The sequence below is a fragment of the Gouania willdenowi genome, chromosome 6 (genome assembly GCF_900634775.1).
Source record: "Gouania willdenowi chromosome 6, fGouWil2.1, whole genome shotgun sequence".
Taxonomy (NCBI): Eukaryota; Metazoa; Chordata; class Actinopteri; order Blenniiformes; family Gobiesocidae; genus Gouania; species Gouania willdenowi.
In genome coordinates this window covers 45,139,181-45,163,890 of record NC_041049.1, presented here as the reverse complement: position 1 = coordinate 45,163,890, position 24,710 = coordinate 45,139,181, and the positions used below count along the sequence as shown (strand labels likewise).

Sequence of the window (24,710 nt, the reverse complement as noted above, 5' to 3'; positions counted from 1 at the left end):
ATCCGCATTCACATGCCAACGTTTGCTGTGTGTGTTCCATATGTAGAGAGCAGCTCTCTGAGATGTGTGTGCTACAGCATTAAACTGCTACGTAGCGTCTGTAGCATCACATGAAGCTGCTTGTGTTGTTTACAGTTGGATACAGAACAGAAGAGTAAATAAAGTTATATACATGTAAATGAAGTTATATACACTTGCCTACATGCGTGCACTTGCGCTCGGCTGTGAATAGTGTCGGCATCAATGGGGTCAGCATTAAAGAGAGATTGGCTTAATTAGGGGTCGGGCCATGATGGCTGATGGCTACGGGCTGGGTAGGGTCTTCATCTACTTGTAGTTTTGATTAAAGCTAACATCTGAGGTTCTGTAACCGCAGTGCGCATGCCCCTTCCCCTTGTGTTAGCTTTCTGTTAGCATCTGGGTTTTGGGGGGATTTTTTTCACACCATCCTCCAAGTCAAATTTGTTGTATTGTTAAAAACTCAACTTCCCAATAAAACATTTCTGATTCTGATCTCTTATGATAAGGGGTCTGTTTTGAACCATGTCTTAAAGCTGCAGTTTGTAAGTTTTTTTGGCATCATTTGGTCAAAAATCCGTAATCATTTTTGAGCATATTGTAATCCAAAGTGTTCTGAGTGGACAGTGAATCTATTGTCCTTCTTCTGGCCCTATAAATTCAGTTTATAAATCCAGGAGCGTGACACTTTGCGTCCTTGCAGACCTCCGTGACTATGCAGGGTCTGTCGCACACACACACTGGCTTCAGAGGGAGAGTGAGAACAGACAGGATAAACCGTGTGTAAACCTAAAAGAAGCTTATTCAAGATTAATTCATTTTACAGTCTGGATGCGGCTGCCGCTCAGAGCAGCTGAGATCACAGCCTCCTCTGTGTGTGTGATTGTGGCGAGGACGAGCCAATGGCAGCAGCCACTGCTCGGAACAGAAAAGTTGAGAAAAAAGTTTTATTCACAAAATATACAGATAAGGGAGGATGAGTTTCGGTTTTGGTTTCAAAATGGAGCGGAGAGAGGAGGATTGTACAAACTGCAGCTTTAAGTCAGCTCTATACTAAATACACTAAAAAATATTATCTATTATGCAGTTTGTTTTTCATTTCTAAGTTACCTTTACACTTCCTCATCCATGAAAATATTGGTATTAATATTTTTGGTGTGGGCGTCTGAGCCTTTTTTGTGTCAGTATAGGCTTCGACTTTAATTTAAAAGAATAATAAAAATGGTAAAATTATTCTCAAGAGAACAAACAGGTAGTGAATGCAGTAAAGTTAGTTACAAATATGTTGAAGATGACCAATATTATTACCAAATATTATGATCCAAATTAAAAATAGTTTGACCCTAAGTTTTTCTACTAAATACTAGTTGTATCACTATAAATAATAATATTTAGCCAAAAAATGACAGAGAACGCTGCTCGGCATTGTGCCGACCAATGAAGGATTCCCGTTTCCACCTCAGTGTTTGACAGACCAATGAAAGACAAACAAACTGATACCAGAAAGTTGTTCATGTGAATATTTTTTTCCAAAATAATCTAGAAAAACACTAAATAAATCACTTTAAAGGTTGGACCATCATTTACCACCCTAGAAATATCCTTATTTTACTTTATGTTGAAGATGACCAACTTTATTACCAAATATTATAATTTACATTATTAAATGCACATTTAAAATGAGCTTGAACCTTAGTTTTTCTACTAGTTGTATCACCTTAATTCATATTTAGCCATAAAATGCCAGGAAATGCTGCTCAGTTTTGTTTGCCATATTTAGTCGGCAGATTCGACAAAAATTCTCGGCCAATGAAGGAGTCCTGTTTTCGCCTCAGTGTCCAACAGACCAATGAAATCAGTATCAGATATGCCGTACCTTAATGATCCCAGGTGGAAATTACTTCCTTATAGTGGCTCAAGGAATATTACAGATACTGTAATAGAAGAAAGCATCAACAAAGAAAAACATATATAATCAATTAAAAAGTCTGTGAATGAAATCAGGACGAACATACTATATATTCATGAATGAGACCATGTTACAGAGGGGGAGTCCTCCACGCCCCTCTGCGCTTGCCTTAGGACAGTTTCCCTCCCATTTCTATTATGATAGCTGTGTTCATCGCCATGACAACTGTTGTGATGGTGATGAATATTATTTTATAGAGACGGTGTCAGTCCCATGACCCAAATTTCACAATGATTTTAACATAAAATCAAATAAAAGAGCTATCAATTATAAAAATCTGAAAAAAATTAAAATCTCAAATCTAGAAACACCAAAACATAAAACCATTAGATGTGCTCTTATGATTTGGCGCTATACAAATAAAGATTGATTGATTGATTGATTGATATTGTAAAGCAGTTCAGTTATGAAGTCGTTTTCCAAAATCATCAGGAAAAATACTAAATAAACCACTTTAAAGGTCCGACCATGGTAGTAATTTTCCACCATGCTCGTACTCACTGTCCATACTAGATATGGTTCAACTATACATATTAATAATTTGGAAAGAGGTTCAGATCTTTACGGTGTTTCCAGGTAAAAACAGGTTAGCAGAACTTAGCATTTACCAGCAAACAGAAGCGTTGGTAGCAGCGTCTACCGACCACTGCAGGTGGTCATTCGTCCTATAGACCCCTATACAAACGATCACCGAGTGCGCCCAGCCAATAGGCTTCGACTTCCTGTTTTTGAGACTGTCAATGAAAGTGAATACGGAATTGTGCAAGGAAACAAGGCCGCGCGTCACAACAAGTTCAGCTGTATATATTCATAATTTTGAAAGTGGTTCAGCTCTTTACGGTACAGTATTTCCAGGCAAGAACAGGTTAGCAGAACTTAGCATTTACCAGCTAACAGAAGCGTTGGTAGCAGCGTCAGGAACATGTGTTACGTGGAGCAATTATCCCATGGATTGGTTTGTGTTTTTTGGAGATCCATCAAACCTGCAGCCCTCAGTGCTGTCCCCAGATTACTGACAGGCGTTGGCCTTGGTGCTCCCTGGGGGCAGAGGAGGGGGATTTGTGATGGCTGCACTGACTCTACTTCTCTTACAATTTTCTGCAGGCTGGTTTCAGGCTGTCAGACTGAGAAAAAGCTCTTTCTGCATAATTCATTACCTCCCTTTTTCACTCTTAACTGCGATGTGGCAGGCATCGTAGCCCCCATTGTTTAGGAAGACAGGATAATGGAGCTTGTCACAATATGTTAACATAGTTTATTGTTCCCGGCTGCAGTTTTAAAACAATTTAACTTCTTTTGAACCAACCTATTCGGCCTGTTGATCTGAGACTAATTAGAATAAAAACAGAGGATTTGATTGGACGGCGAGAACAAAGCAACTAAAGCTCGTGCCACAGCATGCGAGGTATTAATTAGTTATTATACATTTTATTCCTGGAGGCATTGCTGTAGAATAAGGAGTACAACTTCCTGTAAGGTAAGCTGTTTGAGAATAAATTAGATATCGACCATAGCTAAGCTCTACTTGTACTCACATTTGTTTTACTAGTGTGCGAGTAGTACTCTTTACTTGTGAAGCAAATAGTGTCACCACAAGTAAGCATTATATGCTAATAAGGGGGCGGGGAAAGCTATTTCTGACTTGCCATTGGCTTTCAAAAATATTACAACCAATCAGGGAGCTGGATTTGGTTATAATCACACCTACTTCGTCTACATTAGATCTGCGAGTAATACCAGTGAATCTTTTAGCTTTACTAGTGCTAAAAACAGCCTACTAGTACTACTAGTGAGATTATTAGTTAATAAAAACTAGCTCACTAGCGCGAGTAGACTTCACTAGTAAAGCAAAACTGTCTATTAGGAAACAATTTTGTGTTAATGATGGTACTAGTAGACTTAGAATACAGTATATTACTAGTTAAAACTCAAAGCTTGATTAGTACTACCAGTAGTTACACAAAAATGTCTACTAGATAGTCTTGCTTTACTAGTAAGGTCTTGTCATGCGCTAATTTGTCAAAGACTTTTACTAATAAACAAAGTCTTAGGCGGCGTCTGAATAGTCCAGCTCCTTTCTCCTTTCCTATCCACTTTTCCTTAAACCCGTGGGAAACGTCTTGGCATTAAGGAAAGTTGTTTGGCGCACTTCCACTATGTGACGTAATAATCCTTTGGCCGCGCCTCCTTTCCTCAGAAAATTTGAATTCTCTTATATCATGGCAAATACACAACAGCACTTCCGGGGGTTAAAGAACAGTGGATAGGAAAGGAGATAGGAGGGACAGTCTTAGTTTAATAGCACTACTATCGATCCATCCTTTTTTTCAGGGTCATGCCTATTCTCCAGCTCTCATTGGGCTATAGGCGGGGTACACCCTGGACAGGGCGCCAGTCCATCGCAGGGCATCACACACACAGACAACCACTCACACTCACATTCACTCCTACGGGCAATTTAGAGACTCTGATCAACTTAACAGCCATGTTCTTGGACTGCACTACTAGTACACTCAAATTCTCACTAGTAGTAGTACTGCAAATGAAGTAGGAGGGATTATAAAAACCAGTTGATAATATTTTAAAAAGCCAACAGCATGCTTACTTGGAGTACAAGTAACAATATTTTTTGTCACTAGTAAAGTCTAGTTGTGTACTAGTAAACCAAAGCCAAAATTGAGTATGTACTCCAATTTTGAGTATACTAGTGGGTAATATCACTGATATTTAATATTTGCTCAAAAGGCTTTACATATTTCTGAGTGAGTTAGCATGTGGCTAAATGTCTTCTGATCGAGAGGTTTGAGGTTTGATCCCAGTGCTATACCTGTCTATGTGTCCTTGGGCAAGACATTGAACCCTAAGGCAAGGCAAGGCAAATTTATTTATATAGCGCATTTCATACACAAGGCAACTCAATGTGCTTTACATGATAAAACAGTTTAAAATCAATAAGAACATTTAAAATCATCAATAAAAACATTTAAAATCATCAACAAACACATTATATCAACAACATGACCAAAAATCTCTCTCTCAATCATACGCAGTAAAGAAAAAAAGTGTCTTTAACTTTGATATAAAAATGTTCACATTGGATGCTGACTTCAGCTCTGCTGCAGTTTGTTCCACTTCTTTGCAGCATAACAACTAAAAGCAGCATCACCATGTTTACTGTGAGCTCTGGGCTCCACTATCTGACCTGTGTCCATAGATCTGAGAGACCTGCTGGGTTCATACCTGACTAACATGTCACTGATATATTCTGGACCAAACCCATTCACAGATTTATACACCAGCAGCAGAACTTTAAAGTCTGTTCTGAGGCTGACTGGGAACCAGTGTAAAGACTTTAAAACTGGAGTAATGTGTTCTGACCTCTTTGTTCTGGTTAAGACCTGAGCTGCAGCGTTCTGAACCAGCTGTAGCTGTTTGATGTTCTTTTGGGGGATTCCTGTCAGAAGACCATTACAATAGTCCAGTCTGCTGGAGATAAAAACATGGACCAGTTTCTCCTGATCTTTCTGAGTCATTAAACTAAGTTGCTCCCATTGGTTGATTCGCACCCTGCATGGCAACTCAGTCCCATTGGTGTGTGAATGTGAGTGTGAATGGGTGAATGAGCTGATTTTGTGAAGCGCTTTGAGACTACCTCCGTGGTTATAAAAAGTTATATAAATCAAAGCCATTTACAACTTCATTAATAACAGCAGTTCCTAAAGCTGATATCAGAAGTTTATGAGAAATCTATGTTTATGTATGATTCTTTTGAAATGCTAAAAAAAATACCTAACTAGTCTTTTACTATGGTCTACTGCCAGTGGTCATTCATATACAATAATGTATATAAGTCCCTCCTTCGTCCTATAAACCCCTACACAAATGGAAACGATCGTCCAGCCAATAGGCTTGGACTTCCTGTTTTTGAGACTGTCAATCAAAGTTAATGCAGAACTTGCACAGAAACAAGGCTGCGCGCCACAACAGCAAACAGGTAAATATGATTGGCTCTTACCCTGAACCATAAACCTATATCAATGTGACCCGATGCGACCTTGTTATGTTAAGTGATGCGCGTGCAGAAAAATAGAGGCGTGGCTTCTGGTAGTTTGGGAGAGGCCAGGGAGGAAGTGAGGCTGTTTAGGGCGGGACATCGAGACGTTTCTCAGAAACTCTGGATATCAGCTTTAAGTAAGATCTTTTATAATGCTAAAATAGGAAAGTGAAGTGACCTAAGCTATTGATTATATAAGTGTAGAAACAACGAAACAAGTCAAATCTTTAACATTTAAAGTAATGTTGAAGCGTTAGAACCTTCATCACTGCAAAAGCCATTCAATCTTAGAAAGGCCTTATATGAACGCAACAAATCAGAAATATCAAACATCCTTTCAGACTTCTATCTTGTGAGTTTGAAAGGATTTTTTGCTTTGAACCAGACATAGACTGGATGTTTGGAATGTAGATCTTTCATTACGACAATGCAGTGTAATTGGTGTACTCATCAGATGTCCGTAGACATGGACCTCACAGTAATGACAAACATTTGTCACTTATTAGAAAGGAATAAAAGATGCACTTTGAATTAAATCCTCTGCTCCTGCTTCAGGTGAATCACATCATCAATGCTTCATCACTGTCCTTAGTTTTCATTTTTCAGGAACATTGACAGAGCGAGAGGCATTTGTTTGATTGTGCGTCTTGTTATGCTCGACTAAAACTTCACAAACTCGCTGCAGTGAGATTCTGAGCCTTTTGTGATTTTTTTTTCCCGTCTTCCCACAAACATCTGAACAGAATACAGCATGCCAACTGTTGGGCTCAGACTGGATTCTTTTCTGCCATTAAAATGAAAAGAACTTCTTTCATGTTTACAGCCTGGTATTAGTATTCTGTTTCACAGTGAAAAACACGGCGTAGCTTCTTATTTAAAGATATGGAGTACATTTTCTGACTTAATTCAAGATGTTCTGCATTTCTTTGTTCTGCTGTTCATTGGTGGCCCCGAGGAAATGAGTTTAGTATATTTCACACGATGGTTTTAAACCCTTAAAATGTGCCTGATACTCTACAATCAATTAAACTAACTTTACTGCTTTCATTGTGCTTTGGTGTACAATGATTCGGAGACACTAATTAGTGTTTTCTGAGATAAAAAAATATATATGTATGTTTATATTTTTATATATATATATACCGTATGCAGCAATGTTATAGTACCCGAGAACTTGTCTCGGTTTCGGACTCGGGATTTTCCAAGAAAACCATTGCTGATCTGCTTCTGCTATTCTATTCTTCAACTTTATTATCCCTAGAACACTATCACGTATTTACATTATTTTCATGAAGTTGTGTTGGTCAGGGTGTTTTGGGTTTTGGGGTAGCTTCATTATCTTCTCTTATGTTTTAGAAGGTGTGAATGATTCTCTACTCCGCGTGTCAAACTTAAGGCCCGAGAACCAAATCCGGCCCTTTATACCAGGGGTTCTCAACTGGTCTCACCCTGGGACCCACAAATTAATTTCTCCTCAATTAGCTGTTGAAAACACATATATAATCTTTTTTTAAACATAAATGTATATATTTTCCTGTGTTACATGCATTTCACAGCCTGCCTGTCAAAAGAAAAGTTTCTTTCAAAATAAAAGACAAGTCCAACATGAGAGATATTAAGTATGAATTCATTTTTGACCAGCTGTCCATGACCCACCCAGTGCAGGTCCATGACCCACTTTTGGGTCCCGACCTACCAGTTGAGAATCACTGCGTTATACCATACAGTTCGGCCCGCAGGAGAAAGTTAAAAAGACAGAAAAAACATGAATTATTGTCTAAAATCCCAAATAATTCCACAAATGCTATGCAGTCATTTAAAATCTCAAATTGTCCAAAGAACTTATTTTTCCTGAAATTGTTTCACATAATTTCACAAATTAAATAAAAACTGGTCACAAAATCAATGAAATTTAAATCCTGCAGGGACTGATATCTGTCACTTATAGCCTGGATATATAGTGTGTGCCTTACATACTTTATGTATCATTTATATGTTGTGTAAAGTGCAAATGTTGAGACATTAATGTTGAAATTGCTCATTTTCCCACCTAAAATCTGTGGCCCCCTTAAGATCAAAACTACTTTGTATTTGGCCCCCAAACTAAAATGCCCACTTTTTCACCCAGTGATAGTGTTAGTGTCCCATTATTACTGGTGGTACACTGTATTTACTTTCTGCACCAAAAAAAAAAAAAAAATATATATATATATATACTGTATATATGGTCCTGAAAAGTCCATACTATCTTTATTTAGTCCAGTAGTTATCAATAAATATCACTGGTGATATCCAAGGAAATTCATATAGTGATAAAAATATTTTAGTCAGGTGATCATTTTTCTCCTGCAGCTGTTCATTTCTCACGTAGACAATGGCTTCACCAGGAAGCCTCAAATGCCCACAAATGGGTGGAGCAATAAACCAAGCTTCCAGTTTCATTGGGTTTTAAAAAATTATTTTTGTTCATACATTACTGATTTTTACAGTATCTAAAATTTTCATATTTTTAGAGTTCACCCACAACAGTATTTTCCCTTAATTTTGTTGAAAATAAATGAATACAACATATTCTAATATATTTTGATTATAATTCATTCTTATTGGGTAAAGTGTTTCAGGTAAAAAAAAAAAAATCACCCAGAGAAAAAGAAGCACCTGGAAGCATGTCTGATTAAGTTATGTTGTAATTTAAACATTTATCTTTAGCTAATAAATTGTTCTCATAAAAGCTCAAACATTGATTCTAGTCAGAAATACCTCTGAACATTTTAGTCCATCAAACATTATGTTCAAATATTTCAAAATGATCTGAACTTTTACATTTATTTAGATTGGATTATTTATTTTTGCAAGAATTTAGTTAAACTAATTTGTTAAAAATTTGAGATTTTTGCATGTTGTGCAATTTGTGCACTAGTAAACCAAAATTCTTTCCAAATGTGAGTACTAGTACTTGCCATCACCAAATATTCCATTTATGTTCTTTCCATAACTGTGGAAAAATGTCTATCCTAAAGTGAGTGAACAGTGCCACCTGCTGGGAGACATTAAATCAGTCTATTCTGTCTTTTCAAGAAAACATGTTCAGTTATTAAAACAATAAGCTGATAAACTGAGGAGTGAAAGTCACTGTTTCACCTTTATCTAATGAAAAGAAGTGACGATAAGAGAAGCTTCTTCTTTACTTTGTTCTTTATTACACATTAAATAGGAGTGGTGAGATTCATGGCAAAAAATAGACTCATTTGAGATCAGATCACCACTCTGCACTGCCCACTAACGGGTTTACATCGCAAAGTGGTCATTCATTCATTTCCCCAGACCTGGACCCAGTCACACTCTCTAGTCACACACAGAGTGGAGCCAAACTCCCAAAAAGCAACATTCATTTTTAGACACACCGACAAAATGAAGCACAATTTACAAAATATGCACCTTTCAGTATCACAACTATACAAAGGTTGTTAAAATACGATCCAGGTATAAATGATACATTTCAGAGAATCAGCTGTTGGCACGCAATGAAGGAAGAACAATTCAAATGTTACAGTAAAACTACTTAGGAGACAGTATTATTAACAGGGAGGGCTGCAGAATCATGTTGTCTTTGCTACCAAAAAAAAAAAAAAGTAATTTAATCTAATGTTGGGTCAGGATTTTCTGATGTGAATTATTTTGCTTGCTGGCTGCATGCCTGTGCACACGACAAACCAAAAGTTTCAATTTTGCACCAAAAGCAAAGATAAAGGCAAATCAAACCCACATACAAAAATGTCTAAAAACAATATAATGGGAATTATTGCCTAATTCACAAACATCTGTCCCAGTTACATTAACATGACACACAATTTTAGTAAGACAAAAATGATCATTTATGGCAGCGGACACCGGGTCTCTCAATTAAAAATATCCAAACTTTACTTAATGAGCCTAAAATAATCAAATGAACTAATCTGAAAACTCATCAGGACCTTTTTTTTTTTTTTTTGAACCACCTCATACTCCACGTAAAGACGGTAAATCCAGACGGAAGGAAGACGTCTGCTCCACAGCCGGGGGAAGCACAAACCAGTAAACAGATTAGGGAAAACCAGCAAAGGCTCACTCGCCTTATGATGAAGGTCCTCTGCTCCTTTTTTGACAAGTGAAATACTTTTCACCAGGATGGACGAAACCAACCAACTCTACGATCGATGACTAGCCTTAAAAAAACAAACCAGTGCAGGCCAACAAGGCAACGCAGAGAAAGCCACAGACTCTGGCTGCTTGTCTCTTTGTAGTAGTAGTAGTAGTTAGAAAAGGGTTTAAGTAGTAGACGGTTGTGTTTTCATTTTCACAATAATACCAATAATTGTATTTATCCTACTGATATAACCTAGCTTGTGTGATGTCGTACTTCCTCATTGGTGATGCTACTAAATGACCCATAAGTAAGACTGAATGCATGCAAAAAGGGGAGAAAATATCTCATTTAGGTAAAGAAATCCACACACACGCACGCACAAACTGCTAACAATCAGGAGCTCATTGGGGCGTTAACTTCTGGAGACCAATATGAGTCTGCATGCATACGTATCAGTGACATCACTAAGGGCGCTCACAGACGGGGACGTTAGGGTATGATATACATTGTGATGTTTTGTATCACTGGGATGACGCGTTGGTCCAGGTTTACAGATTTCTAAATGAACCTGATTGAAAAAGGGCATCAAAGAACAAGTTCAGGTCATGATCGTTTGGGAGGGAGACTAACTCAATCATCTGTCAAACCTGATTTGTGACGCAGTTCCATCCCAGCTCTGCTGCTACATAAAAATCATCAAAAACTTTCCAGAATAAAAGTCCAAATAAGGCTGAACACAAAAAACACATCAGCAACTGGCACTAAACTGAGAGCAACGCCTATTGATGTTCAAGTAGCAAACGACGGCAACAACAATAAAAAAAAGGCAAAAAAAAAAAAAAAAAAAAAAAAAAAAAAACTGGGGTCTGGTTTAGAAATGTGGCCGTGGAGGAGAAGGAACCGAATAATTTAGTGTAATGTACAAAATGCATTACTGGAGAACTGGTGAAGGTGGTTTTTCTGTTTGAGTCTGTCTTGAAAAGGGATGAGGATTCACATCAGTGTGCACTTTGTCTTGGACTTCTTTTTCTTCTTTTTGCCCTCTTTGCTCATCTTCTCCTTATGCTTCCGGATTTCTCGCACTAGTGTGTAAAAGGCATCATCCACGCCCTGGAAGAGAAATAAAGACAACAACGTTTTAAAGTCACATTCATTCCATCAAAAAGCAAAAGGTAAACTTGTTTTTTGGGTACATTTCAATAACACCTTAAACTTGGGAATTTTGTTAATATTCAAAAATATTAACTTTAAGGGAATTAACTTGAAAATGGGAGTAACTTCAAATAACTATTATATCCAAACATAAATATTAGTAGCCAATATTAGTAGCTACAAAAAACATCATATTTCAACTTGGGTTGGAAAATTCTGGTAATTTTTAAAGTTGAAAACTTTCCATGAGAAAAAAAATGGGATGTTAAATATGGTTGGGAAATATATTTTAGGATTATGTAATTATTTAAAATTACTTAATTCCAATTACGTAATCATTCCCATAAAAAAATTTCTTTTTTTTTTTTTTTTAATATTCCCAAAATGTCCAGAGTAATTTAAAATAATTAATGGTAAAATTTTAAATGACGCTAAAATATATTTCATGTCCCTGCTGGTTAAAACTTTAATTTTGTAAATGGCCAGTTTTTCCTCATTTATTCCCATAAAAAGATTCCAAATTTGAAAATTCATATTTTTTATTAATATTCATATTTCTGTTTGAATATGTCACATTTATTTATTTTACAATTACTCCCAATTTCTAGTTAATTTGAATAAATCACTGAAATGAAAAGTTTAAATTTTTGAATACTCCCAAAATAACACATTCCATCCCATTTAAGCAGTATAGCTTGTGTTGTGTGAGACACCACTGATGTGGACTGGATTCCACAGTGAGTCAGAAGTAGACATTAGCTGCAGATACATGAGCCAACGCAACTATTATATAAACTACAAAGGCATTAGGTGCTGAATCAGGGTTGGTGTCAATAATTCTAATCACAATTATGACATAATTACAATGGTAATTGTAATTGAAAAATACATTGCTGTTGTAATTGAATTGTATTTGAGTTCAGATAATTGACTTTGGCATGGAAATTCTATAAAAACTTTCAGTTACAATTTAGCGCAACGGTTTAGATGACAACCTTCAAAGTGCTGCTATTCCGCAAATATTCAAAATACAGTAAAAGAAAAGCATTTTAAGGAAATACACAAATTACATTGGACCATAGCTCTTTCACTGTAGGTAACCCTGTAATTTTTGGAATTAATATAAATGCTATATCATAAACACCAATATAATGTATGTATGTGATGTCAAAATATACTAAAATGCTTTTCTCTTTTTTCTTGATGTTGGTATGAGTAATAATTGAATATTATGGGATAGGTGCCTATAAGCTATTGGTGCATCTTGTGTTTTGTAAATATAATGAATGTGAAATGCTCAAATAAAGTAAACTAAAAGTGCAAACCTGTGCATGTTACATTCTATGGTTTACACATATGTAGTTAATTGTCAAAATATGTTTCATATAAACATTTACCACTACCTGTCACTTTTCTTGGGGATATTTTACCATAAAAACTATTTTCATGGACAAGGAAGTGTAACAAGGAAACCAAAAGTTGATGCTAACAGAAAGCTACATTTTATGGGCTTATTTATTAAAGTAATTGTGATTCAGTGAATTTGAACTTTAGTATTGAGGACATAATTACAATTGACTTTCAGGGGGAAAAAATTTAATTTTAATTGTTTTTTTTTAATGCTATTAAACGTAATCACTAGGGGTGTTGAAAAAAATTAATTCAGCGATATATCGTGATATGTCACGCGATTCTCAGATCGATTCAAAATTCATTTATATTGATTTTTTAAATGTTTAAAATGTTTTTTTAACCTTTATTTAACCAGGAAAGTCTTTTCCACTGCAGGAGACATTATAACTGCACAAAGAAGTGCTGAAACCTGGACATGCTGACCAGCTTGTCTTTTTTCAATAAATCTAAAAAGAAAGTACTAACTTTCTGCATTTATTTGTTGTTCTAGGCATAAATACCTCAGTTAAGTTGCACTAAAGTCATGTTGCATTAAAGTCAAAGTTAAGTTATTTTTTTATTTTAAGTTGTTGGCACATGGCATGTTAAATCCAATGTTATGAGTGTAAAATATTCCAATAAAATACATTTCAAACATAATGTTAATTTACAGATTACTTGTTTATTAAGTCATATATATATAAAAATTGCCTTATACTTTAATATCGGGATATATCGTATCGTGACCTATGTATCACCAGATGCCAGGCAATACACACCCCTAGTATTCACAATTGAGTTGTAGTTGAACATGGATAATTAAAGATTATAAAGAGAGTAATTGACACCACCCCTGATACAGGTTTGAGATTAGCATCGTTGGTCTAAACAGCAGAAACATCTAAAGCTCAAATGTGGTTTTACAGGAAACGTGTATCCTTTGTGAAATTAAGAAAGACCTCAATAAAATTACAATGAGCTGTAAACAAAAAAATTTGGCAGCATAAAGAAGCGATACGTTTACCCAAATGGGAAGCTTACAAGTCTACGTTTGATTAAAGACTTTACAAACACAAAACGTCTGAGCTGCAGATTATGGTTTGAATGCATCCAATGATTTCAAGTGAAGTGTTTAAATGAGGCTTTTCCCCTGGCGCGGTGTGAATAATGGGCTCCATGGAAATGCAGCTTTTGTCTGTTGATGCCGCGCTGAAGCGAGCATTGAAGTACCTGAACAGCAATAAAAGTGACAACATTCAGCAGAGGTTGTAAGATAAAAGAGCCTGAGCCGTCTTTGGGCTGCCACAAACACAGGAGGAAAAATGAAGATGATGATGGAGTTTGGATTCGCAGGAACATCCTTTCACACACAAACACGTACAATCTTTTTTGTCTTTCACACTAAACAAAACAAAAAAAAAAAAAAAAAAAAAACATCAGCAAATTATTCAGTCCCCCGTTAAGCCGTGTTAACTAAATCATTGGCGCACCAACCCAAACCGCACATTAATTTCAGCCCATGAGGACACTTTCACACTGGTAGGTAAATTACAAAATACAAATATAACATCATCTCTGAACAAAAAAGAAAAGCTGACGAGGAAAGAAAAACAACCCCATTAACATTAACTGTTTTTAGATTTGGTCGTTTTGGGTTTTTATTATTTCCTGTTTATGACCTTAAATATAACTACATGATTGCCTTTATAACATTGGATTAAGCATTACTTCATATTGTTCCCATCTGGCAGCTTCTGTGAACACTAGAATGTAAAGGTTTCCACAGTTACTTAAGAAGAAAAAGATGTGGGTTTGAATCATACATTGCTGTTACCCTGTAGCTCAGAGACTTTTATCGCAGCTGGGACACAAAAATGTGATTATCTAATCTGAGGGTCACATTATCAGCAAATATGTCAGTAATAATGGCACATCTGAGTATTAATAAAGAGATCAACAAGGATTTAGTTTGTTTTTTAGTGATTCTGTATATTTTTATCTCATTTTGTGTGTTATGTGATTTTTTTTGGCTTTTTAGTGCGCCTTGAGTCAATTTTTGTAATTTGTTTGTATAAATATAATAAAATGTAAATATAACTTTTTGTCACTGTGTATTTTGTAGGGAGTCATTTTTATTGTTTCACTTTTTATTACTTTTTGTCGTTTCGTAGTCGTCTTCCTTTTTTATATTTGATATAAATACAATGGATACATTTATACATCGTTGTCTGTTTTTAGTGATTTTGTTTTTTGTCAGTATACTTTTTTGTCATCTGTGTATTTTTCTTGTCATGCATTTTGGAGTCTCTTTTGTTGTCATTTTTACAATTATTTTAATGTTATTTGTGTGTATATTGGTTGCATTTGTATAGTTGAGTTTAAAAAAAAAATGTAAATTTTTTTCTGCTTTGAAGTTATTTTGTGTGTTTACTTTGGGGGGTGGCACAAAATTACGCCGAGGGCCACGTATGTAGTTGAAGCTGATCTTGTGTTCTGTCTCCTATGCAGAGGGTTGTTAAAGCAAAGAAAGAACTGAAGGATGTGGGAAAGGAAGGACTGGAGGTGGACATGACTGCTCTGAATCAAGGACAGGCACAAACGTGCATGAATATCCGTTCGTGACCTCAACTTCCACTGTGTGATTGAAGCAGGTAAGGACCAATGATAACACTATAAGAGTAATGAACCTCTGTGTAATACGTAGGAAACTTTAAAAATGTAAAAAAAAAAAAAAGCGTAGAATCTTCAAATTTAGGCCAGTGTGAAAACGAACCTCCTGCTGATTATCCACAATGAACAGAAACAGCCAGCAGAAGGAAATCATGAGCCCAGCCCCAGTGAGCAAACCTGCAGGTTAGATTGGACTCACTGCGTGTCTTCTTACGCTACCTCCTCCACGATTCCCCACTTACACACAAACACAGAGCGGGTGGATGCGCAGCTGCATACACTTACCCCGTTCACATCACAACACACTTTTTAAGCTTCACACAGCGCGTTGTCTTTTCTTCCTTGCTGAGCTTATTGAGCCGGTACAGCCTGATCTCCCGTACCAGAGTGTAAAAGGCATCTTCCACTCTCTGCAGTGTGAAACACAACTTTCCTCAATGCTAAGGAGCACAGTGGGACATGCTGGGCATAGGTGCACAAATACAGTGGTTCTACGTAGATCTGCCATGTTGTCTATACAAAGATACTCCATAATTCTCACACTGAATATAAAAAACACTCACCTCCTGCAAGCTGAACAGACTTTTAGCAAAAATATAAAAGTAGCAGTATCTAATATTATACTCTCCGTAGCCACATTAATGCAATGTGCAAAGGAAAACCATGTGCAATGAAGTGGAGTGTACTACACAACAGTAGTTTTTAGATCTAATAATAAGCCTGCAGTGGGTGAGACAAATGATGCATTTAGGGGCTCAGATTTTCCTTGATCACCACATTATGAAAAAACTGACCCGTTTTTTTCCTCTCTCTACTTAAAATAAGGCCCCAACATGGCACAATCACATTTAGGGACAATATCACTCAAACACACCATTTTTAATCAGAAAATGGGTGACTGAATGAATATCGTACATGTTACGGTTTGACTAGTGATCATGTTATTCTGTGACAGCAAATAAATGTGTTTCAATGTGTTGTATTGAACAAGCTGTTCAGGTTATCAACAGTCATGTCAACATTTAGAATAATGACTTAATCCTTATCACCTATATAAGTGCATTGCATTTTTTAATTTATTTTTTTAACAGTATTGAAACTGATATCGTTGCTGTTCAATCAATGAAACTCTTGGTCGACCACGACGGCATCGACCAATTAGTCGACTAAACGACCAAAGTTGGCAGCCCTAGTATTTTTCCTTTTAAACGGAAGGCTCAGGATTAGCAGTGTGGCTAACGGACATGCTAAACTCTTGTGACATAATCTTGCATGATTTAACGTAACCATCTGGTTTCTGCAAATTCTCTAAGCCATATAAAATGTAAAATGAACAACAGTAGTTGACTTTTAACCCTAATTAACATGTTTCGTATGATTATGAGAAGCTTAAAAGCTGCGAAAATGGATAAAAAGTTAAACTGAATTGAAGAAATTTTGAAAAGGAAAATCCGAGCCCTTGTGCATGTGGAGGATCAACAAGACACAAATAAGAGCAAGTGATATTTACTTTCCTGTGCCCCTCTGAATAGATTTCCCAGGTATTAGATTAAAATGATTAGGAATTAGAGCGTTGGTGAAGAAAAAGCCATAGCAGGCCCCACAGAAGCAGCACATGGACCATAAAGAACCTGCACTCGTTTAGCGACGAGTGCTCAAGCTTCAAAACGACAGCTCACCGCAGGCCCAGGAAGGATCATGATTCATCCCAGCTCCTAAATCACTCCATCAGCCCGTCGACAACCAAAGGCCATGCTCACAACACACACCGCTGGATGTGACGGCAGAGCTCGTTTTTCAGCACCAAGCCACAGAAACCAGTAAGGGCGATCATTATCTCATTGGGTAATTACCGACAGTTTTGTCCTTTCATGCAGACGCCTCGCCACAAAATTTACTGATTAGTCACAAGGCTGGAGCCTTCACAGGTGGTCCTAATGATAGTGTAATTTCACAGCACAGTGACAGAGTGGCATGCAATGATTTCATTATCACCCATTAAAAAAAATTAATTAAACCAAGATGAAATAATGGAGCAATTAAAAAAAGGATTGATAAAAAAAAGGCTTTGGACACAGCACCCACAAAACATGATTGTAAAGCACTTTTGCAAAGCCAAGATTATTAGGATTCTTTTGGGAAAAATACCGACACACAAACACACGAGTTGGTAAAGTTACCAATGGACTCTCACCTGTCTGGTTTTGGCTGAGGTCTCGATAAAGGGAATGCCGTAGCTGCGTGCTAAGTCCTGAGCCTGCTTGGTGTCCACCGTCCGGGACGGGAGGTCACACTTATTCCCCACCAGCACCATGGGGACGTCCTCGGAGTCTTTCACTCGCTTTATCTGCTCTCTAGACCAAAACACACACAATTATAAATTATTTTTTAGCAAAATATTTCAATAGACAGACATTTACATTCATACAATTCAGGGTTTTTCAACCACTGTGCTGCAGCACACTTGTGTGTTCACTTTCACCTAATTAGTCTAAAAAATTTTTAAAACCAAATTAATTATTGTGTGTAAACATGCCATTGTGTTGCCGTGACCCCCGCCTCTGTCCTAAAGCGCACTGACAGAGCTTCACAACAGCTCCCGACCTCAGCTGCAGGTCAGAGCGGAGAGGAGACCCCCACCACTGTGGATGTGTGCAAATAAAGCGACCTTAACTTGTGTTATCTATGCATTTAATAATAGTCATATTTACTTTAATATTTATTAAATATAATAATATATATTAAACAAGAGGACAGTCATCAACATCCCCCGCCAAAAAACAAAAAAAGGGCAATAACTCCGGAAAATATTATTGCGCCCTTCTCATTTTCGAACTCCATCATGGTATTGATACCCTGAAGCCACACATTGAATTTGGTTGTCCTATCTAAAACAGTTTCTGAGAAAAGCTGTCCACTTTAACTCCTTTAACCTATATCCCCCTTCCACTTTATGGAGGGGATAATAACATAAAGATTAATTGCACTTTTTATTTGAAAAAAGAAATATGAAAAATAATTCTAGATTGTTGTTTTTGAAATACTAAAGAACATTAAAACTTTTGGCTTTGCGTTTATTTTATTCCTATTCAAAACACTTTAATAACACTAATATAATTAAACAGTTAATTAAGCTTACAAGCTGCACATGAATATCATCTATTTTTCCAAGTCAAAGGGTAATCATTTTTCTCCTCCGTCATCAATAACTAGAGTAGATCATTAGTGAAGACCTTTAGTTTCCCCGACTCACCGATAGTGGTGAATGTCTTCAAAGGACTTTGTGTTGTTGATGGCAAAGACACAGAGGAAGCCCTCCCCTGTCCTCATGTACTGATCCCTCATGGCGCTGTACTCCTCCTGACCTGCAGTGTCTAGAATGTCCAGCAGACACGTCTCCCCATCGATCACCACCTGCTTCCTGTACGAGTCCTGGAGGAGGAAGAGGTCCAAGAAGAAAGTTGAACCAAACACTTTTTACATTACCAATTTTGAACAATTATTTAATTAATTTTAAACAAACTCCACCATCAATTGGTCGACCAAATACAATCATTTTCCCCAATGAAAAGTTTGTATCTTTTGGGGTAGATTTTTATATTATGGTGGTTTATCCAATATAGAAAACTTGAACCCTAACCATAACCATAACCCTAACCCTGCAATGTTAATGTTTTTCATTCAATTAGGCTTTCAGCAGTATTAGGGCCTTCAAAAAATGAATAGTCATATTGCAGAGATGACTTATCACAGCAGGAACCACAAAAATGTGATTATCTGATTATTAACATTCATGTCAGCATTTAGAATAATGGCCTATCTGAGCATTAACATATTTTTGTTGGCATCTTGTGTGTTTTTCTCTATAGTGTCATTTTAAATATTTCACACTCCCTTCATGTTTGTTGTTTTTCTGTTATTTATTTTCTGTCATCTTGTGTTTTGGAATCATTTTTTGTATTTTGTTTAGTTTTTATGGTGCGTTTTTGGAGTCATTTGTGTATTTTGATGTTTTGTGTGTTGTTTATTTTGTTTTTGTAACTTCTGTATTTTCTATGTTGTTTTGTATATTTTTCTGTATTCTAATTGTCTTATGTGTTCTTGGTGTCATTTTGTATATCGGTGTTATTAATTTGAATATTCCTCTCTTCTTGTTTGTTTTTGTAGGGTTTTTGGGTATTTGTGTATTTTTGTAGTCATCTCGTTTGTTTTTGGAATCATTTTAAGTATATAGTTGTTTTGTGTGTGTTTGGTAGTTGTTTATGCATTTTTAATGTCGTTTTGTATATTTTCGGAGTTTCTGTAATCATCTTGTGTGCTTTGGGAGTAAACTTGTGTATTTTTTTTGTACCTCCAGTTGTCCATGTCTGATCAATCCTATCCTGCCCAAATACTCACTGTCTGTTTAGAAAAGTCGTCACATGTTATAGTTTTGTCACTGTAACTTCTAACTGGTAACAGAACACCAGCAATCAAGATAAATATTTTGGCCTGCAGAAGAAAGCATGCAGGCAGACATGCATAGAAAGGTGTTAGCAACCGGTTGGGAGTCTCAAACCAGTCAGACCAGTTCAAACTCCTTAAAGAGTAGTTTCTCCTGTCTTCGGTTACTTCAATCAGCGACAGACACACAAAGCAGTCAATGATGTGATGGTTTTAGTAGTACTACTTACCTCAATGGTGGGGTCATATTCATCCACAAAATGGTTCTGGATGAGCTGAATAGTTAACGCACTCTTGCCAACACCACCAGCTCCCACCACAACCAGCTTATATTCTGTCATGATTCACCTGCGGGACCAATCAAAGAACATTTGTTACATAACATTTCAGCAAGTGCCACAAAATGATCACTCCAGTTCATTCTAGTTTGTGTGTTACATAAACCTTGAAAAGACTAAAATAATGTGTTGATTAATATGTTATGGTTTAATTTCATCAGACAACTTTTTTTTTTTCAGGTAATTTACTTTGATCTCCTGACATTTCAACTGTCAACTGCCAGTCTTCCTCAGAGGCGTTTGCTAATCCCTTTGATGTGTCCTTGACTTCCGCATAGCAAATCCAGCAAGTTAATTTTGTCTTATTTTTTAATTAGGTCCAGGTTCCACTTCCTCAGACATTTAAGAAAATTTACTTTGATCTTTAGACATATGTCAACTGCCAGTCTTCCTCAGAGGTGTCCGCTTAATGTGTCCTTGACTGTCGCGTAGCAAATCCAGCAAGTTAATTTAGTCTTTTTTTTTTAAAATAATGTTAAGTTATTCAAAAAGAAGACAAACAAAACTTGCTGGAATTAATGTGTTGATTTGGTAAAAGTTCAAAGTAACACTTTTTTGCTACTTTTGCTATGTTGTCACGGCCACAATCGAAAAAGTACTCAAGAACATTATATAGGGAAAATAGGGACATAAAATACATGACTTTCAGTGCATTTTTTTTTTTTTTTTAAATAAATGTCCTATTAAAATACACCACACTGTCATGGTCTGTTGTGGGTTTCAGTGAGAAGAAGCTCAGCAAAAAAAACAACTAAGGCAAGGCAACTTCAGGACAAATAAGCATAAGTTTGTGAGAGAATAGTGAGGAAAAATTATTTTTGTCAAATAATAACATTAACCATACCGAATTGACCAAATAACAAGAAAACCCACCTGACATATGAACTCAAATCATTAAAAATAAAACAAGGGAAGGTTTATAGCAGAAAACAAAAATCCTTGCGAAAGTTAAAATGCAATAAAGATCAAAGTCAGACTGACTGTGCAATCAAACATCAAAATCCAGACATACTCTCACTCACTTTCTGAGTGGCAGCCAGACAACAGAAACTAACCCCAGGCAATAATCCATGACGTTACATTAAGGCTCCGAAATTGACAAGTGACTGTGAGTCTCTGTGGTGTCTGCCTGCTTTGTGGAGCCTCGCTCGTCGATAGCAGCACTGGCTCTTTTCTGAAGCCACAGCACACATTGCCTTCAGCTGCAATTAGTGCTTTCACCATCTCAGGACAAAAGCAGGATTTACTCACTGGTTTACACCAATAATAGCATTCAGCTAAAGGGACTCGTCATTGGACGACAAAGTGAAAAATGAAATTGCAGCTGAGTATGTTTATAGGAGTGTCCTGAATCAACTTTTTACAAGCGGGAAGCATTCCTACTATCATTACTTTTACTTTTAGTGTGGAATGTTATAAAACTCTTAAATAGTGATGTTACTCAAACAGAGAACAATAGTCAGCAACAGTAGGTATATGAGGAAAAACTGACCCATTTATTATTAGCCAAGGGGCTACATTTTAACCTTAAACATACAAATATTCAACATTTAAAGAAAATCAATAAAAACAATATATTACCATGAAAAACAGCCTCAAATAAATAAAAAATATTAAATATTTCAAATGCAAAAAAGCACTAATAATCACATAATTAAAATACAAAATAACCACTAGATTAACTTCAAAACAAGCATATTCAATAATACAATAAATAACAACATATTCTACAATTAAATAAATGACCATGAATAGTAATCTCTTTAATGCAAAAAACTAATATATTTAAAATGCAAAATAACCACTCGTTTAACTTCAAAACAAGCATATTCAACAATACAATAAATAACAAATTGCAATGTTAAAAAAAAAGAATAATTATATATTCAAAATGCAACATAACCACAAGTTTAACTTAAACATATTCTACAATTCAATAAATTACCATGTACAACATCCCTCTTTAATGCAAAAAATGAATAATTATTGAAAACAAGCATATTCAACAATCAAGTAAATAAAACAAATAATTTACCTTTACAAAATATCCTTAATAAATACATTTTATTTAATCTGAATGGAATAGAATAAATTGGGGGGGAAAATGGTAAATTCTGAAAAATAACATCAATAAATCCAATAAAAATAAATAAAAAAAACAATGGGAGCCATACGATCAGACATTTTAGATGCAGGCCGGTATAACCCGATACTTGTTTTGTCTTTGCCGATATCAGACCAATATCAGATTGGGGCATCCTTATATAATATGACTATATCCCCAAAATGCATGTTGTGGGAAATTTAGAGAAACATGCAGGACAATCAACACCCAATGGTACAACCAGGCCTTTACTGATAAAACCTATTTAGCTTTTCGTTCTTTGAACATATTTATTTCTTTATAACTTTAAACAAACAATGTTATACAATCAGAAAAAGCGACTAAAAGAACAGGTAATGTTGAATTTTGAGTAGGTCTATCTAAACTTGTGGGTTTGTGAGGTTTTTATAGTTTCAGGACTAGACGGTGATAGTAGATTTTAGTCAGTTTAAATACCTTTAAAGATATAACAGTTCAAAGTGAATAGATCACTCACTGAGATAAAGCATAGCACAGAAATTACAATCTCAGCTCATCTGTCAGTGAGAGTGTGACATTAAATTACTGTGGCTATTATTAGTTCCACTGACTGAGCTAAATGTTTCATGTTTTTTTACTAAGTGTGTAAAAGTTGTCACCTGTGTATGGTGACTTTCTGATGGCATTTAAATTCAAGCACCAGTGGATTTGGCGTCACCAACAATGACACCGTTGGCTATGCTGCCTATTTCAGTGACAAGAGTCAAGAATGTGGATTAAAGCTAAACTTTTAGCCATTTGACGGACTTTAGAGGAAGGACATCCGGGGTGGGCTGAAGAATCCACGGCTGTAGGGTCACCGGGCTTCTGTTAGCATTATTAGCTTAGCATTGGAGCCAGCCCACTGCTTGCTATGTCCACTTCTGTGACAAACACCTTACTTAAGAGAATTAAACCAAATCAAATCCCAATTGTTTGCATTTCCCGTGTCAAGACAGGCAAATAGTCATTGAAAAGAAGGAATAAATGCTAAATTAGGAGCCGCCATTGGGCAGGCTGGGGCTGGTCCAATGCAGGGCCAGGCGGTAGATTAACAATTGGGCGTAGTTTGCATTAACGACAATAGTAGCTATACACAGAATATTAGCGTGTAACGCAGATATTAGTTTAGCTTCTGTGGTGCACACAATGTAGCATTCAATACCAGATAAATGTCGCACACGGCGGAATCCTTGGGTTTACCTTTTAGTGCAGTTCCGCGTCCGAAAGTAGCGACCCAACAAGTCAAGCTGATAACACTCCGCTTTCACACGATGTCCGCATTTCACACTTTCTCACCAAAACACCAGCATTTAAATTCGTCCTGTCGTCGTCTCCGGGGAAGCAGCTGGGCTACATGCGAATTGTAGGGGCTGAATTAATCGATTGAACTTTCCATTAGACCCACCACCGTCCGGCCTAGCTAGTAGCTGCTGCTCGGTGTGGCCTCGTTTACGTGAATATGGGCGGATACCAGAGAGCAAAGCTGGGGATTTCACCCATTCACCCGGCCCGGCTCGCTCTACTTTCAGTGTCGCAATAAACATCTGCTTTTCCAAAAAAAAAAAATAGCCTCTTACAATGCTTTATTGTGTTCAGAATTAAATAAATAATTAAACTATAAATACATCACTGACTATCATATATTTTCTATTAAAATAATGGGAGCATGTTGATTTTATTCATTACTTTCCAGACCAAGTCACGCACATACATATATATGATAATTATTAGTGATATTATGTGATATTGCAGCCATGTAAGTCATATGGTGTCACTTTCAGGACATCTCCATCCAACACAGTCCTCCTCTCTGCAGTCAACGACACCTAGAGGGCGACTCCATTATATATAGGCTCTAAATATAACTGGAATGTGTGAGAGAGGGACGTCATGACGTCATTACGGAGCAGGGAAATGATTTGGCAATCTTATTGTCAGTTTTTCAACGTGTTCACCAGGGTCATCCTGCGCACGGAAAGTGCATACGAGCAAATCTGTGGCGGTAGATTTGTGTTTTTGTTAGTCAATAAAACCGAAAGTTTACTTTAATAGAAAAATAAAACTTTTCAAAGAAAAAAATGTTAGAACTCAAAAAAAGTATTTGAGACCCAAATAATTGCATTTGAACACTTTTTTCCTTGATTGAAAATGTTTTTTTTTTTTTTTTTTTTTTTTAAATTGAAATAATTTTTTTCTGTTGATCTTTTAAATCTTTTGATTGAAGTCATCTTTTTTGTATTTGGGCCATATAGATTGAAAATATTTTTTTATTGATTAAATAATAAACAAACAAACGTACTACCCATAATATGGCCCAAATACCAAAAAGCTGACCATATAGCTGATATATATATATATATATATATATATATATATATATATATATATATATATATATATATATAGAAGTAAATTATTTTTGA

At 36.2% G+C, this 24,710-nt stretch overlaps 1 protein-coding gene across 3 annotated transcripts; it reads right to left on the bottom strand.

The window, feature by feature from the left end:
• Positions 1-9,218: 9,218 nt before the first annotated feature.
• On the bottom strand, positions 9,219-23,825 carry kras (v-Ki-ras2 Kirsten rat sarcoma viral oncogene homolog). 3 transcript variants are annotated; one of them, XM_028448639.1, is made up of 6 exons: positions 23,584-23,825; positions 20,055-20,172; positions 18,635-18,813; positions 17,576-17,735; positions 15,667-15,791; positions 11,140-11,277 (listed from the first exon to the last, which is right to left on the bottom strand). In XM_028448639.1, exons 2-5 carry the CDS (start codon positions 20,163-20,165, stop codon positions 15,672-15,674), a joined length of 570 nt encoding a protein of 189 aa, XP_028304440.1. In that variant the 5' UTR covers positions 20,166-20,172; positions 23,584-23,825; the 3' UTR covers positions 11,140-11,277; positions 15,667-15,671. The 3 variants fall into 3 exon arrangements, with proteins under 3 accessions (XP_028304442.1, XP_028304440.1, XP_028304439.1); XM_028448638.1 differs by having other exon boundaries at positions 23,488-23,819; XM_028448641.1 differs by lacking the exon at positions 15,667-15,791 and having other exon boundaries at positions 9,219-11,277; positions 23,488-23,777.
• Positions 23,826-24,710: the final 885 nt, after the last annotated feature.